General features: G+C 36.9%; 2 protein-coding genes across 5 annotated transcripts in view; one reads left to right on the forward strand and one right to left on the reverse strand.

Annotated features, from left to right (window-relative positions):
- LOC100331330 (leucine-rich melanocyte differentiation-associated protein) overlaps nucleotides 1-4893 on the reverse strand; it is an 8185-nt gene extending 3292 nt beyond the window's left edge. The window contains exons 1-4 of one of the 4 annotated variants that reach the window (XR_015496600.1): nucleotides 4846-4890; nucleotides 3039-3275; nucleotides 1507-1672; nucleotides 899-976 (exon numbers count right to left, since the gene is read on the reverse strand). Coding sequence is in view for 2 of the 4 variants with exons in the window: in XM_087262468.1 (XP_087118594.1) it covers nucleotides 899-976; nucleotides 1507-1601 (173 nt within the window). In the remaining 2 variants the exon portion in view is untranslated. Of the gene's footprint in view, nucleotides 1-898; nucleotides 977-1506; nucleotides 3276-4845 lie in introns of all 4 variants that reach the window. The other 3 variants (XM_087262468.1, XR_015496599.1, XM_087262467.1) reach the window with 3 other exon arrangements.
- Nucleotides 4894-8306: 3413 nt separating this feature from the next.
- On the forward strand, nucleotides 8307-13650 carry ppp1r15a (protein phosphatase 1, regulatory subunit 15A). The gene is made up of 3 exons (NM_001082921.1): nucleotides 8307-8498; nucleotides 10945-11701; nucleotides 12986-13650. Exons 2-3 carry the CDS (start codon nucleotides 10958-10960, stop codon nucleotides 13199-13201), a joined length of 960 nt encoding a protein of 319 aa, NP_001076390.1. The 5' UTR covers nucleotides 8307-8498; nucleotides 10945-10957; the 3' UTR covers nucleotides 13202-13650.
- The last annotated feature ends 2278 nt before the right edge of the window (nucleotides 13651-15928 follow it).

Below are 15928 nucleotides of genomic sequence, written 5' to 3' on the forward strand. Positions count from 1 at the left end.
ACGAACGAATGAACTAACTAACAATTAAATGAATAAATTAACTAACTAATGAATGAACAAACAAATGGAAGAATGAACTAACTTACTAACGAACAAACTAATTAATTAATTAATTAATCAATTGATCTAATCAGAATTCTGTTTGTTTTGTATATCCAATGTAAAAAAAAAAAAAAAAACTCTATAAATCATAAATCTGTAAGGCAATGTTGAAATTAATTTATTAAAAATCCAAAGAAAAAAGGGCATTTAAAAAAATGTATTTACAACTTGCTTAAGTTTTTTTGTAAACTAAAAATACATGTTAAATTAATCTTTAAAAAAATATATAAATAAATGTATTAAAGGTTTACAATTTTTTGCCCAATAATAATAAAAAATAATAATAATATTAATATATATATATATATACATATATATATATATATATATATATATATATATATATATATATATATATATATATAATAAAAATAATATATATTTATAAATAACAAAAATTATATATATATATATATATATATATATATATATATATATATATATATATATATATATATATATATATATATATACTGGTGTGCAAGGACACTTTAAAAAAACACTTAAATAATAAAACACTTAATAAAACTATAATTTGAGGAATTATTTTATTTAAAAAATTGAAATCTTCATAGCACTGTTGCACTATTTTAAAAGCCATCGATTCTAACATAGTTGCAGCCAATCAGCAGTAAGGGGCGTGTCTAGAAATTACAGTGAAGCTATATAAAAGGAGAGGGAGGTTTGTTGTGTCATGAGATTGTTTGTTTTGGTGCTTTCTAATATTATCATTAAGCACTGAACTTCTCGAAACAAGCCAGAATTACAAAAGGTGTTTGTTTGCCAGGTTTCTCACCTGTAGTCGATGTACTGTGTGAGACTGCCTCCGTTAAAGTAACTGGGTGCCGCTTCGTTGTTCATCATGCTGAGAATTCTGCAATGGAGTCAAACAGTGTCATGAAACTCAAAGAAGTCAGTGATAGAAAGAATACTGAATAATAACACTCAATACTTTGGTTAAGTTACTTGAAGACTGAAGTGTAAACATCGCTGCTGAGGAACTGCACTATTTACTGTCTTCAATCAAGTCTTTTCCCAGTGGTCAGCTTGTTTTATGTATTAGAGTCATCTAATACATTGGCGAGCCATTCAAGAAAGGTTAAGCCAGTTACAGCAAAATCTAACTCGCCTTTCTGAAAGTACCCAATAGAAGTAAGTATTGTGCAAATTATTCCACCTTATTGACCTAATTCTGTAATGCTTTTAACAGGGAATGGGAGATGAGACTCTGATTGGACACCCAAAACACACCCATGACTCATTAAGAGAATAAAGGCAACCCTTTTAGACTATGCGCTGGGCACACAGACTGTTTTTCCCATCCTTAAAATACCAAAAGTTGATTCAGATTCTAAGTGCACTTTAGAGCATGTGCTTAGATCTTTAAATCGCTGCTGAACTGACTTGATGTTGGGGAACTTGCAGCAGATCTCCTCCACTATGATGGGCAGGTTGCTGATTTTGTTCTTGTTGATCCACAGGGTGGTGAGGCTGGGCATGAAGGGGAATTTGACATGAGCGCTGTAGTTGTTGCAGTCCAGGATGAGAGTACTGAGCTTCTCCAAACCTCCTAAAAGAGCCGGGTTCCGATAGCAGCGCGGTCAAGGAGAAACTCTTTAAAAGATCAGACATCAAACAGCAAAGATTTGCCATTTATCAACGGCTGAAGTCACACTCACCGGCCACTTTATTGGGTACACCCTACTAGTACTGTATTGGACCCCCTTTTGCCCTCAGAACTGCCTCAATCCTTCGTGGCATGGATTCAACAAGGTGGAAATATTCATGGAGATTTTGCTCCATGTTGACATGATAGCATCACGCAGTTGCTGCAGGTTTGTCGGCTGCACATCCATGATGTGAATCTCCCGTTCCAAGGTGCTCTATTGGATTGAGATCTGGTGACTGTGGAGGCCATTTGCGTACAGTGAACTCATTGTCATGTTCAAGAAACCAGTCTGAGATGATTCATGCTTTATGACATGGTGTGTTATCCTGCTGGAAGTAGCCATCAGTAGATGGAGACACTGTGCTCATAAAGGGATGGACATGGTCAGCAACAATACTCAGGTAGGCTGTGGCGCTGACACGATGTTCAATTAGTACTAATGAGCACAAAGTGCGCCAAAAAGATCTCCCCCACTGATACAAGGCAGGATGGATCCATGCTTTCATGCTGCTGATGCCAAATTCTGACCCGAGCATCTGAATGTGGCAGCAGAAATGGAGACTCATCAGAGCAGGCAACGTTTCTCTAATCTTCTATTGTCCAGTTTTGGTGAGCCTGTGTGAATTGTGGCCTCCACCTCCCACTATACTCAGAACAGCCCATCTGGCACCAACAACCATGCCATGTTCAAAGTCACTTAAATCCTTTTTCTTTCCCATTCTGATGCTTAGTTTGAACTGGAGCAGATCGTCTTGACCATGTCTACATGCCTAAATGCATTGAGTTGCTGCCATGTGATTGGCTGATTAGAACTTTGTGTTAACGAGGACAGGTGTACCTAATAAAGTGGCCAGTGAGTGTACATTCTCCCTTTGTGCGTGTCATCAGAGGAAAGCCACACCCACTAGTGACCATGTTTCCCTCATTAGCATAGACGTCTGTCTTGTTTTTGAATCTGCCACTATGCTGACACACATGCATTTGTAGCTCCGCCCTCTTTTGAAAAGAGCACAATCTCAGTTGCATTTAAAGCGACAGGCTCCAAAAAGGCACAATTAGGACTAAAGCCTAAAGGGGCAGCTTAAAAGAGTTATAAACATTATCTGTGAGAGCAAAAAAACTTCACATACACACACACACAAACACTATGGACATCAGAGATTTATTTTACATCTTGTTTAAAGGCACATAATAGGTTCCCTTTAAAATAAAGTCCTAATTCTAAGATAAAATAAATGCTGAATTGTGAGGTAAATGAAAAGGATACTCTTCCAGCAGGTTGTAACTGAGATCCAGAACCTCCAGACTGTCCTGCTGTTTCAGGATTGTGTCGTAAGGAATCTCCAGCAGGTCCTGGTAGGCAAAAGAGAGTCTCCGGAGACCTAACTCCACTGCGGGGCCAGCAGGGGTTGAGGGGCCCGACTCCATATCAATGTCTTCAGCAGCAGCAGCAGCCCACGACCACGGCATCAGCACTCATACTGAGCTCATACAGCCATACACACTGACGAAGAAGAAGAATTATGATCTCGTCACGCCCTAGCAACTATTTGATAGACTTTCATTATAAAAAACTGCCATTGACTTTACATTGGACATACTAACAACATTCCAATCCATACTAGCAACATGCTAATTCATAATACAATCATGGTAACAACATGCTAATTTATGCTAGAAAAATGCTAGCATAATGCTAATTAATACTAGAAACATGCTAATTTATGTTAGCAACTGCCTAGCAACCACTCAGAACACCTTAGCAACTGCCTAGAAACACCTTAGCAACCACCTAGCAACACCCTAGCAACTGCCTAACAACACCTTATCAACTGGCAAGCAACACCTTAGCAGCCCTAGCAACACCTTAGGAACCGCCTAGCAACACCTTAGCAACGACTCAGAACACCCAAGCAACTGTTTGGCAACACCTTAGTAACCGCCTAGCAACATCTAAGCAAGCACCTAGCAACACCTTAGCAACTGCAAAGCAACGCCTTAGCAACCACCTAGTAACTGCCTAGCAACACCTTAGCAACCCTAGCAACACCTTAGCAACCACTCAGAACTCCCCAGCAACTGCCTAGCAACACCTTAGCAACCGCCTAGCAATGCCTTAGCAGCCGCCTAGCACAGCTTAGCAACTACTCAGAACACCCTAGCAATGCCTTAGCTACCACCAAGCAGCCGCCTAGCAACCCCTTAGCTACCACCAAGAAACCCCTTAGCAACCGCCTGGCAACACCTTAGCAACCATATGTAACACTTTAACAACCACCTAGCAACCACTCAGAACACCCTAGCAACCACCTAACACCTAAGCAACTGCATAGAAATGCCTTAGCAACCAGTCAGAACACCTTAGCAAGAGCCTAGCAACACCTTAGCAAAAACCTAGCAACGCCTTAGCAACAGCCTAGCAATAACTTAGCAACCACCTTAAACACCTTAGCAACCACCTAGCAACAATTTAGAACACATTAACTACAACCTAGCAACGCCTTAGCAACCACCTAGAACACCCTAGCAACCAATCAAAACACCTTAGCAACCGCCTAACAACTCCTTAGTAACCACCTAGCAACACCTTAGTAACAACTTAGAACACCCTAGCAACGGCTTTGCAAGAAACATGCCAATCCATACTAATAAACATGCTAGCATAAATGTAGTTCTCTCTCTATGGCAGCAGTTTCAAACGTCTTAAAAACTACTTCAGTTATTTAAACTTTAAAACTACTTCAAACTTTCAGACTCTGCTTTCTCAAGACTTCATAAAGTTTGTCTACGAACTTTACACTCCTGGTTAACCAATATCTTTTCACAGTATACAGAGCACTTATAGGAATTCCAAGTTTTCATGGATACTATACGGAACTCTTATTCCCAGAATGTTTTTTGGAATTCCAAGTTTCCATGGATACTACTGAAGTCACTATTCCAAGACTGTTTTTGGAATTCCAAGTTTCCATGGATATAGCGGAACCACAGATGCCAACAACAATAATAATAATAATAATAAAAAGATATCATTGTATAACAATAAGTATTCCAAAAGGAATCATAACACTTACCAGCGTCAGCAGCTCTCTGATATGGTGAATGAGTGTGTGTGTGTGCGCACATCAGCTCTTTCTGCACAAATAAAATACCTTCTTTCATGGCTGGAAATTGGATCACAAGATGGGATAATCACATTGCCTGTTAACCCTTTCCCCGGAGGCTTACACAGACGTCATAAAAGTGTCTGAATTAGGTCAACAGACTCTATTAATCAGCTGATTCTAGAAATCGAGCCACTTTTTACCTCACAGCTGACCCTTTTTATGATGCATGATTTGTGTGTTGCCTTGAAGAGTTTATGACATTAGACTTGCGGATCAGCTCGGTATAATTGACTTCACAAACAATGAAACAAAACAGATCGTTGTGGAAATCTGAAAGCAATCGTGAATAATGTGTTGTGTGTTGGTTTGTGAGATTTTTAGTGCAGGCTAGGTAAAACATTGGAGGAAAATGAACAAAATTATTAGGCTCACGTGGATTTTTTTTAGATATTTCCCAAATGATCTGTAACAGAGCAAGGAACATTTCACAGTATTTCCTATAATATTTTTTCTTCCGGAGAAACTCTTATTTGCTTTATTTCGGCTACAAGTAAAGGAGTTTTTAATTATTTTGGACTATATTAAGTTCAATTTATAGTCTTTATATGCAGGGGGGAAAATCAAGATTCAAAAGGATCAATTTCCGTGTATTGACTGTATTTATCAGGTGTGTGTTTGAGTAAAATATTAATATTGGTTTCATTCTGTAAAGGTCGATTAACATTTTGTCAAATTTTGTAATGAAATTTTTGATTTTTTTTTGTAGTGCTGCTAGGCATAAACACGATCACATCCAAAGTTTGTTTTGACATAATATATTTGTGTGTTTCCTGGTGATGGGTTGCAGCTGGAAGGGCATCCGCTGCGTAAAACACATGCTGGATAAGTTGTCGGTTCACTCCGCTGTGGCGACCCCTGATTAATAAAGGGACTAAGCCAAAAAGAAAATGAATGAATGAATATTTGTGTTATATGAATATTTTCATACATAAAAACAAAACTATTCATTTTTTTTGTTGCATAGATATTAACATTTAAATATTTGTATTATATACATAACTCTGGCCACTTTATTAGGTACACCTTACTAGTACAGGGTTGGATCTGCTTTTGCCTTCAGAACTGCCTTAATCCTTCGTGGCATGGATTCAACAAGGTACTGGAAATATTCCTCAAAGATTTTGCTCTATATTGACATGATTTGTTGGCTGTATATCCATGATGCCAATCTCCCGTTCCACCACATCCCAAAGGTGCTCTATTGGATTGAGCTCTGGTGACTGTGGAGGCCATTTGAGTACAGTGAACTCATTGTCACTTTCAAGAAACCAGTCTAAGATGATTCACACTGTTGATGAGTAAGATGAGGAAGATGAGTACACTGTTGTCATAAAGGGATGGACATGGTCAGCAACAATACTCAGGTAGGCTGTGGTGTTGACACAATGCTCATTGGTACTAATGAGCCTAAAGTGTGCCAAGAAAATCTCCCCCACACCATTACACCACCACCAGCAGCCTGAACCGGTGATACAAGGCAGGATTGATCCATGCTTTCATGTTGTTGATGCCAAATTCTGACCCGACCATCTGAATGTGGCAGCAGAAATGGAGACTCATCAGAGCAGGCAACGTTTCTCCAATCTTCTATTGTCCAGTTTTGGTGAGCCTGTGTGAATTGTAGCCTCAGTTTCCTGTTCTTAGCTGACAGGAGCGGCACCCGGTGTGGTCTTCTGCTGCTGTAGCCCATCCGCCTCAAGGTTCTTCTGCAGACCTCGGTTGTAACGAGTGCTTATTTGAGTTAATGTTGCCTTTCCATCACCTGGAACCAGTCTGGCCATTCTCCTCTGAATCTGGCATCAACAAGGCATTTGCGCCCGCAGAACTGGATATATTAATTGAACTGGATTTATGAATATCACTGGATATTTTCTCTTTTTTAGACCATTCTCTGTAAACCCTAGAAATGGTTGTGCATGAAGATCCCAGTAGATCAACAGTTTCTGGAATACTCAGAGCAGCCCATCTGGCAGCAACAACCATGCCACATTCAAAGTGACTTGAATCCCCTTTCTTCCCCATTCTGATGCTCGCTTTAAACTGCAGCAGATCGTCTTGAGCATGTCTACATGCCTAAATGCATTTTTATATATTTTTTTACATAAGCTCCATTTTATAAGGCTCCTCTGAGATGGTTGTTCATTATTTGTATTGAATTTCTGCAGCATAAGAAACAGAATGCCTGCATTTACTAAACCCAACGAAACTAAAATGTAGAGAGGCTTCAGATATAAGGGCAGAGCTGACACATACAGAAAATACTGCAGTTTCAGTAATGTCAGCAGATGATAGTGTTTTTATTGTCAGTGTGTTCCGATTGACTGAATGTTTCTGTTGGAAGTGAACATGTGTTAGTGTTTTGAATAATGATTTGATTTTGAAACATGTTTACAGTGTTTATTACTGTACTTTGAACATTAGTTTTGGGGTTTAGTTTACAGTATGTGATTTTGAGCATTAAATTAACTGTATTGCCAATTGTGTGTTTTAGGTGTGTTAAGAGTTTAGCAAACTTGTTAAATGTATTGGAAAAAAACTGCCATAGCCATTGTAAAAAACGGTAATCAACATTTACTAAGGCATTGTTAAACATTAATGGACTTTATCTAATAGACTTTATTTCCATGGATTGCTCATAGTTTGTTCATTTAGGTAAATGAATTAACATTCATTCATACTTTCTAATTGGTAAGTATGATCTAATTATATACAAAAAAAATCTAAAATATGAAAATATCTATAACTTAAACCTTTATGCAACATGTTTTACATTGTTTATTAGATTACTGCCTGCTCAGATGTCCTTCATCCAATGTTTTTATCCTACATTTGGGAATTTTTGGGTTGTTATGAGCTCATCTTTATTGTAATCTTATTTATAGTGTCTTGAATCACACTGATAATGTTGTGTGTGTCAATATAGGAGTTGTTTATTACTCACAGTTCATTTCTGAGACACTTTGACCCATCATGTGACAAATGTATGTTGCTTATCGACATTTTTATAATATATAGTGTATTAAAGGCTGGATATGAACCCGTGTGTCCTATAGTCTACAGTATTTTCCGTTTGTGTGATAGGATTTTCCCTAATAATCACAGTTAGCAAGTAAATCCCCTGGTTTGGGGTGTTTTTGTTTTGTTCTCGACTTCGCTTTCCTTATTTGTTTATGATGCAATCCCGTCTCAACCAGACTGTTCCGCACAAGCCCCGCCCCATTATTTTCTCGAAACATCACCAGACGGCGGCTACGTGATTTCCCAATGAGTCACGTAAGTCACGTAAGTCCCGCCTCCGTCTTCTGACGTAATGGTTGCATATATAAACAACAGCCGTCACTCAGAAAAACAATTCTATTTACGGCACAGAAGAATGCAATACGTGAAACCCAAACCGAGCGCGAGATGTTTCTAAACAAAGCGAACATGGAGTTTATGTCTGAAGTGAAGTCGACTAATTGCTCAAAGATCGTTTTTGAGTACGTTAGTAAGTTCAGTATCGGAAAGCTAAATCTGCATTGGAGCGACTGCCAAGCGACGGGCTGACCGACAACACAAAGGTAAGAGACAACGTTAACGATACACGGAATATTCGATATTTAATCGAGTACTGTTGATTGTATGGAGGAATAGTTCACTCAAAAGGCAAATTTAATCAGCATTTACTCTCTATCGAGTGATTCCAAACCATTTAGGAGTTTCTTTCTTGTGGTGAGCACAAAAGAAGGTAGTTAGAAGAATGTTGAAAACTAGCCGCCATTAGCATTCAAAAATACTATGGAAGTCAACTATATTTTTAAAATATGTTGTTTTGTGTCCAACAGAAGAAAGAAACTCGAACAGGTTTGGATTTAAGACACTGTTAGTGTGTAAATAATGACAGAATTGTATGTTGTTTACTTTATACTTCATTTATAACACACATTAGTCAACATTTGTGTGTATTCAATTATGGACTATTGGCATTACGTTTCAGAAATAAAACCTTTTGAAATATCCATAACAATAATAATAACAAAAACACCAGCACGTTGACAACAATCAGCATTTCTATAAAATGTGCAATGCTAACACCCAAAATGACTTTCAGTAGCTACATTTGGGCAAAAAACCATCTCAAACACAATTATTGGTAAATAAACACATTTTTTTTGGTGAATCATTTCTTTAAATGCCACTTGTTTACCAAAAAAATAATGTATCATGCACAAAGTTTCTCCATGGTAGCTATTTATTTATGTATATATGTACAAACAATGACGGGCAGGGCTTATTACATGATCATGTGTCACACTATGTTGTAGCAACAAAAGAAACAACACCCATTTTATTGATGGAGAACTCCATTACTGGTTTTAAAGGGACAGTTCACGAATTATTTATTTTGTTAAAGACAAAACAAGTTGTCCTGAACGATGTTAGTATGACCAAAACAACATTTCAGATGTTTTGCAATGTGCTCACTCGGCTGGTTTCTCACATGATCTAATAAAACAATAATAAAACAAAATCACATGACTCTGTAAATGTTTTGTAGTTTTTTTTTAATTTTATCCTACCACATAATTTTTAATATGTGCATTTTTTAAAAATTTGTGATTTCCTTCAAGCTTTTTTATGCGATTATTTTAAAATGCGCATCTAATTAGGTGGATGTAAACATGGCTACAGACATCCATAGTACAAACAAAACAAACACTATTAATGGAAGTCTACTTGACTATATCTTTTGTGTCTAAACAGGAGAAATAAAAAAAAATTCAGAGATTGGTATTCATAGTAGCTATTATATGTAGTTTTAATCTTGTTAACACTTTCAAATCAACAGAATTGTGATGTAGTCTTGACCATTTAAACCCTGCTTTAACCAATATAATATTACAGGAGGTGTGAAGTTTGTGTGCCGTCTAAGGAGTGAATATTTGGGATTAAGTGGGTTAAAACCTAATTATGTAAAAGAGAAAGTCATGGTACTGCCATGGTCTTTTATTACAGGAACCTAGTATTACATGGTAACTGTTGTTTGTTGCTATTGTGTGGTAGACGGCTCACAGGCAGGGCTGGTCACATTATGATGCGTCACACTATTTTGCAGCAACAACACTCATTTTATTGACCACAAAGGTTTTAAAGGCACAGTTCGCCCCCAAAAGTAATGAAATGGCTGATTTACTCACAGTCAACTTTTACCAATATCTATATGTTGAACACAAAAGAAGATATTTTGAAGAATGTTGGTGGAAAAAGCAGCCAAACTGGAATATTGTGTAAAGGATTGCGCCGTCATGGAGTCAAAGAGAACGAAATTGTCACTTCCTGATAAACAAATATCAAAAAGAAATGCAATTTGCTGTGATGGAAGAAGCTGTGCGAGTGTTTTCCTTGTTTAATAAATTACTTGCCTCTGAAGACGAAATGCAATGAGCGTGTAGTGGCATTTGGAGGCGCGAGACGTGCAGCGCAGATGCTGGAGGTGTTTAATAATATATTAATAATAATGTACTGAAATTAAGGCATTTTAAAATGACTAAAACAACACGTACGATGTTTTACAATGTGCTCGCTCTGCTGATTTGTCCATTAATGTGCCCCATCACACAGTTTTATCGACACAATCTCTTATAACGAAAACGCATGGCTTTGTGCATGCTGGAATTTATTTCGGTAATAGTGGTTTCAATGTAGTTCATGCACATTTCTTCTCAAATAAAAAGTTTATCCTACTCAATTGTGCGCATGTTTTTTTAATGTGCATTTTTTATTTATTTATGCGCATCTTGGCATTTACATCACGCATTTTTCAATGCGATAACCCAAAATGTGCATTAAAAAAAGGTGGATGTAAACATAGCTACAGACGTCCATAGTACAAACAAAACCAATACTATTAATGGACGTCTATATGACTGTTCAACAGAAGAAACTCCATTACATTTTAGTGTGAACTATCCCTTTAACATTGCTCTAAATGTGAAAATTAAAGCATCTATATTTGTATCCGTACAGATTGAGTGTGACTATGGCACCATTCACCATCTCCACACCTCATCCGTCGCCACATCAAGGCTGTTTACCTCAGAAACCTTTATTCGTCCAGTCCGAGATGAGTCTTTCGTCCAGTAAACGTCAAGATCTGTGTGTGTTCGATCATTTAAAAGCATCCATCATCAAAATGAAGCTGTGGCAGGCTGTAAACGCAGTCCAGAACTACTGCATGAGTCTTACTCAACTGCTCAAATCCAAGATGATTTTCTTCATTTGTGTTGGGAGGAAAATAGTAGCCATGATGGGCATCTTGAGGAAAAGTGGTGCGGAGGCCCTGGAGAGGCCTGAAGCCAGGGATGAAGAGCGGGAAATGAAGGATATGGATATGGATTTGGCGGAAAAAGAGCGGGAATCTTCACAGAATGATGATGATTTGGAGGAAAAAGAGCGGGAATCTTCACAGAATGATGATGAAGATGATGGAGAATGGGAGTCAGATGAAGAAGCTGAGGATAAAGAGGAAGATGAAGAAACTGAGGATGATGATGATGATTCTGATTGGTCAGATGATGATGATGATGATGATTCCGAAGCTTCGGCTGAGAGTCTTGAGATTTGGGAATCGTTCCTCAATAATGGCGACCCGTATAATCCTCTGAGCTTCTCCTCGTCTGTCAGCTCCAGAACGAACACACAGCCGATCAAAACACAACCTTCTGCAGATACAAGACGAGAAGAGAGTCCAGAGAAAACCCAGTCGAAGAGCAGTGGGAAGAAGGTAAACGTCATTGAAATTACTTCTGAATATTTGAGGCTTTCTATTTATTTAATTTTTTATAAATGGGTGTTGTTATCAGGTAATTCGATTAAAAATAACCTATAATATTAAGACTAGAAGAGAGTCAGGAGAAAACGCACTCTAAAAATGGCGAGAAGAAGGTAGCTGTCACGGAAATTTATTACATTTTTTTGTTTTGTTAGGTATTTGATTTAGTTTAGCTAATAATGACAGTAAGACTAGAAGAGTCGAGCAAAAATACTCTTAAGAACGGCGAGAAGAACGGAAATGTGACGGAAATTAATACTATTGAGACGAAGCAAGTCAAGCGAAAACGCACTCAAAGAATGGAGGGAAGAAGGTAAACATCATGGAAATTACTTTATATATTGTTGTTTAATTTAGTGTATTTATTTAGTTGAACTAATAATATTAAAGCCTGGTTTATACTTCTGCGTCAGGTGACCGGCGTAACCCACGGCACATGCAACACGCGTAGCTGTGCATTTATACTTCAGCGCGCTGTCTCTGTCGGTCTGCATTAACACTTCCGAAACCCTAGTTGGCATCGAAGTGTTAATGTGTCTCTGCGTTGAGTTTCTTCGCTGCTGTTTTGCTTTTCCTGAACACTTGCTGGATGTACAAGTGGCTCAAACTCGCTAATTTTTAGGCAGGAACCGGCGGACGTGCAACAACTTTAACTATGAGGTAAACACAAAACAAAACTTACCATCCGGAGCTCCTTCACGGGACTCCACACTTGTAAACAATCGCTCTATTGGGTTCGCGCTATTCGCGCGGCTCTCGGTCCCGCCCAGACTTGTCAGCGCTACCAAGCCGACCAATCACAGAGCTTGCGCTACGAGTCGTTGCGACGTGTAGTTACATTTTTTGAGAGGTGCACGTCAGCGACGGCCATGGCGTAGGGCTATGCATCAGCGCCGTAGCATACGCGTGCGTTTAACGCAGAAGTTTAAATCAGCCTTAAGACTAGAAGAGAAGCGAAAACACGCTCTATGAAAAAGGTAAACATCACAGGAATTACTTCGAATGGTTTTCTTTTGTATTTAATGTAGAGTTTTTATTAGATGTTTGATTTAGTTGAACTTCTATTATTTTTTCCGGATTTACTCATTTTATTTTAGTGCCTCAACTTTAAACGTTTTATGAGTTTAAAAGTTTGAATAATAATATTATAAATGTGAAGTTTCGCATGCAGCAACACCAAATACACCACATAAAAACATAAGGTCTGACAGCGCTCTTCTGTTTCTTGTCTTGCAGGTGTGTTTCAGCGAGCGCGTGTGTGTGCGCCCTCTGCTGGTCTGGAGTTATGCGAGCAGATCCGCGCGGGACGGTTCCTGCTGGCTGCAGATGGCCAGAGACCGCGAGCGTTTCAGGAGGAGAGTTCAGACACTGGAGCCCGTCCTCAAACCCTGCCTGATGCCTGAACACAGAGCACGAGTCTGGGAGAGGCTACACATCAACACAGCATCATGATGAATACACACTCTTTAATGCAGCAGCAGCAGCTCGCGCCTCATGTTTATGGAGGAGCGCATCGTTTTTGGTGCTTTTTACACAGATTTTTTTTTTATATTGTTAACGCATTGTGTTCTGTTTGATTTTATAAATGCATTTATGGATGAGTGCATCATTTTTGATGCTTTTGAACACTGAATGTTTTTATTTAAATACGTGTATATATTGTTAACGCATTGTGTTGTGTTTGATTTTATAAATGCATTTTTGGAGAAGCTCATCGTTCTTGGTACTTTTGAACACTGAATGTTTTTGTTATATTTCTATTTTTCATGCATTGTGTCGTGTTTTATTCTATAAATGCATTTGTGGTTATTTTGCACATTTAAAGTTGTAGAAAACTCTGTATTTCTTATGCGTTTCATGTAGCAGCTGAAATATTAAATGTTTTCAATATGCATCCTTTATTTTGCAAGTTATTTTCAATATATATGTATATATTTCTTTTTAATTGCACACACACTTCAGAAAATGAGATATGCATACATTTAAGTATTATAAATATTTTCTAATAAACATATTTTTACTTTTGTTGAGAGACAGTTTGACTTTTTTAAAATTATTTTTCAAACAAAGAGTTTTTTCCCCAACACTTTAACTATAGTTTTTAATAACTCATTTCTTTAGTCTTTGACCAGATGACTGTCCATGATATTTTACTGCATTTTAAAAAAAATAAAATCGGGGACAAAAAAAATAAACAGGGGTTAATAATTCAGAGTGTTTAATAATTCTGACTACAACTGTGTGTGTGTGTATATATAAATATACAGTTCGTCAGAATTATTCGCCCCTCTGTTTTATTTTTTTTCCCAATTGCTGTTTAATGAAGCGCAGATTTTTTTCAACACATTTCTAATAATAGTTTTAATAACTCATTACTAATAACTGATTTATTTTATCTTTGCCATGATGACAGTAAATAATATTTGACTAGATATTCTTCAAAATACATCTATACAGCTTAAAGTGACATTTAAAGGCTTAACTAGGTTAATTAGGGTAACCAGGCAGGTTAGGGTAATTAGGCAAGTTATTGTATAACGACTACTGAAAAAAAACAGCCTAAAGGGGCTTATAATTTTGACCTTAAAATGGTGTTTAAAAATTAAAAACTGCTTTTATTCTAGCTGAAATAAAACAAATAAGACTTTCTCCAGAAGAAAAATATTATCAGACATACTGTGAACATTTCCTTGCTCTGTTAAACATCATTTGGGAAATATTTAAAAAAGAAAAAAAAAATCTAAGGTGGTGAATAATTCTGACTTCAACTGTATACATACACTCACATATACATTTATATATATTTTAATTTCAGCACAGGAGAACATAATTTTGTCTGCGACTAGTGAATATTTTTACTTTATTTTAAAAGTGTAAAATTCATATTAACTAATAAACAATAATGTTTTGGTGACAAAATGGCCACCAAAATTAATATACTAAAAGGACACTAGATGTCAGTGTGATGTAAATATCGAAAAAGCAGGAGTATATAGCAGAGATTTTATAGTAAAATAAAACAAAACTATATGCTTTTAAATATATAATTTAAAAGAAACACAAGCCAGCTTTTAAAATAATACTGACATATCTCCTTTCCATGTGTAAATACTGCTCATATATTTATTTAAAGATCAAAAACAAACGCATTTTCAAGCACAAATCCTTTACATTTTTTGTGTTTTTTTGGCATGTTTAATTTATTATATCATTTAATATAACACGTTACAAAACATAGAAAAACTCCAGAATAATTCAATAATTGTCATTGCCACTCTCCTTTAAACCATTAACCCATTTTGTCAGATTATTTAACATAACATATAAAGAAATCTGAAAAGCTATAAAGATCCGATCACGTTCATTCAGAATAAGAGTGCAGTTTCATACATTATTAAATAAAAACTGGTGCTAGAGAATGTACACACACAGTTTGTTTAACAGTATTAAGAACACTTGATGTAAACGGGTTCATTTCCAGCATGTTTTTATTAAATAGGATGTAAAAATACAATCAAACTCATTTGGATACAAAAGTCATTACTCTGTGGTAGTTACAAAATTATTGAGCGGCTACGAGTCACAAAAATAAATAGTCTTTGTATACTTGGTCCCTGGGTTGCATCGGGGTCCGTGACACACGCACACACATGCACACACACTCTCACAGCCATTGCGTTGGCTTACAGTACATACTGTATTTTGCATTGGTTGAGCAGAAAAAAACACAAATAACTCAAAGTGATTTTGCTGCTGCTTTTAAAGAAATACTGATCTGGACGAGTGGCAGAAGATGCAAGCCTGTTTCCTCCAATGGAATAGAGACGAATGAGGATGAATTCTGCATTTATATATTTCAATTCTGAATGTTTTTCTCTGAATTCCTTTTTTACATTTAGGAATTAAAATTGTTTTCAGAACTTGGACCTTTTTTCACGTATCAGAATTTTGACATCGGAGAATTTAAATGCTCCCATATTTCTGATATTTTCCCTCTGAATTCTCTGAAATTCGACTTTATTTTCCGGAATTCAAAATTTAAATCTCGGAAATTTGAGATTACTTTGAGATAACTTCTTGGAATTCCGAGTTTAACTTAACTTCCGAGTTTTTTTTAATAGAAATCTGACTTTTTTTTTTTCAGAATTCTGAGTTTGCTTCTTGGAATATTTTTTTTCT

The sequence above is a fragment of the Danio rerio genome, chromosome 7 (genome assembly GCF_052040795.2).
Source record: "Danio rerio strain M-AB ecotype USA chromosome 7, GRCz13ab, whole genome shotgun sequence".
NCBI lineage: Eukaryota > Metazoa > Chordata > Actinopteri > Cypriniformes > Danionidae > Danio > Danio rerio.

What these genes read in the sequence shown, in the direction of transcription:
- ppp1r15a (NM_001082921.1), top strand. Translation starts at nt 10,958, where the DNA reads ATGGCACCATTCACCATCTCCACACCTCATCCGTCGCCACATCAAGGC. An exon ending in CGAAGAGCAGTGGGAAGAAG is followed by an intron (nt 11,702 to 12,985) that starts GTAAACGTCATT and finishes CTTGTCTTGCAG; the next exon opens with GTGTGTTTCAGCGAGCGCGT.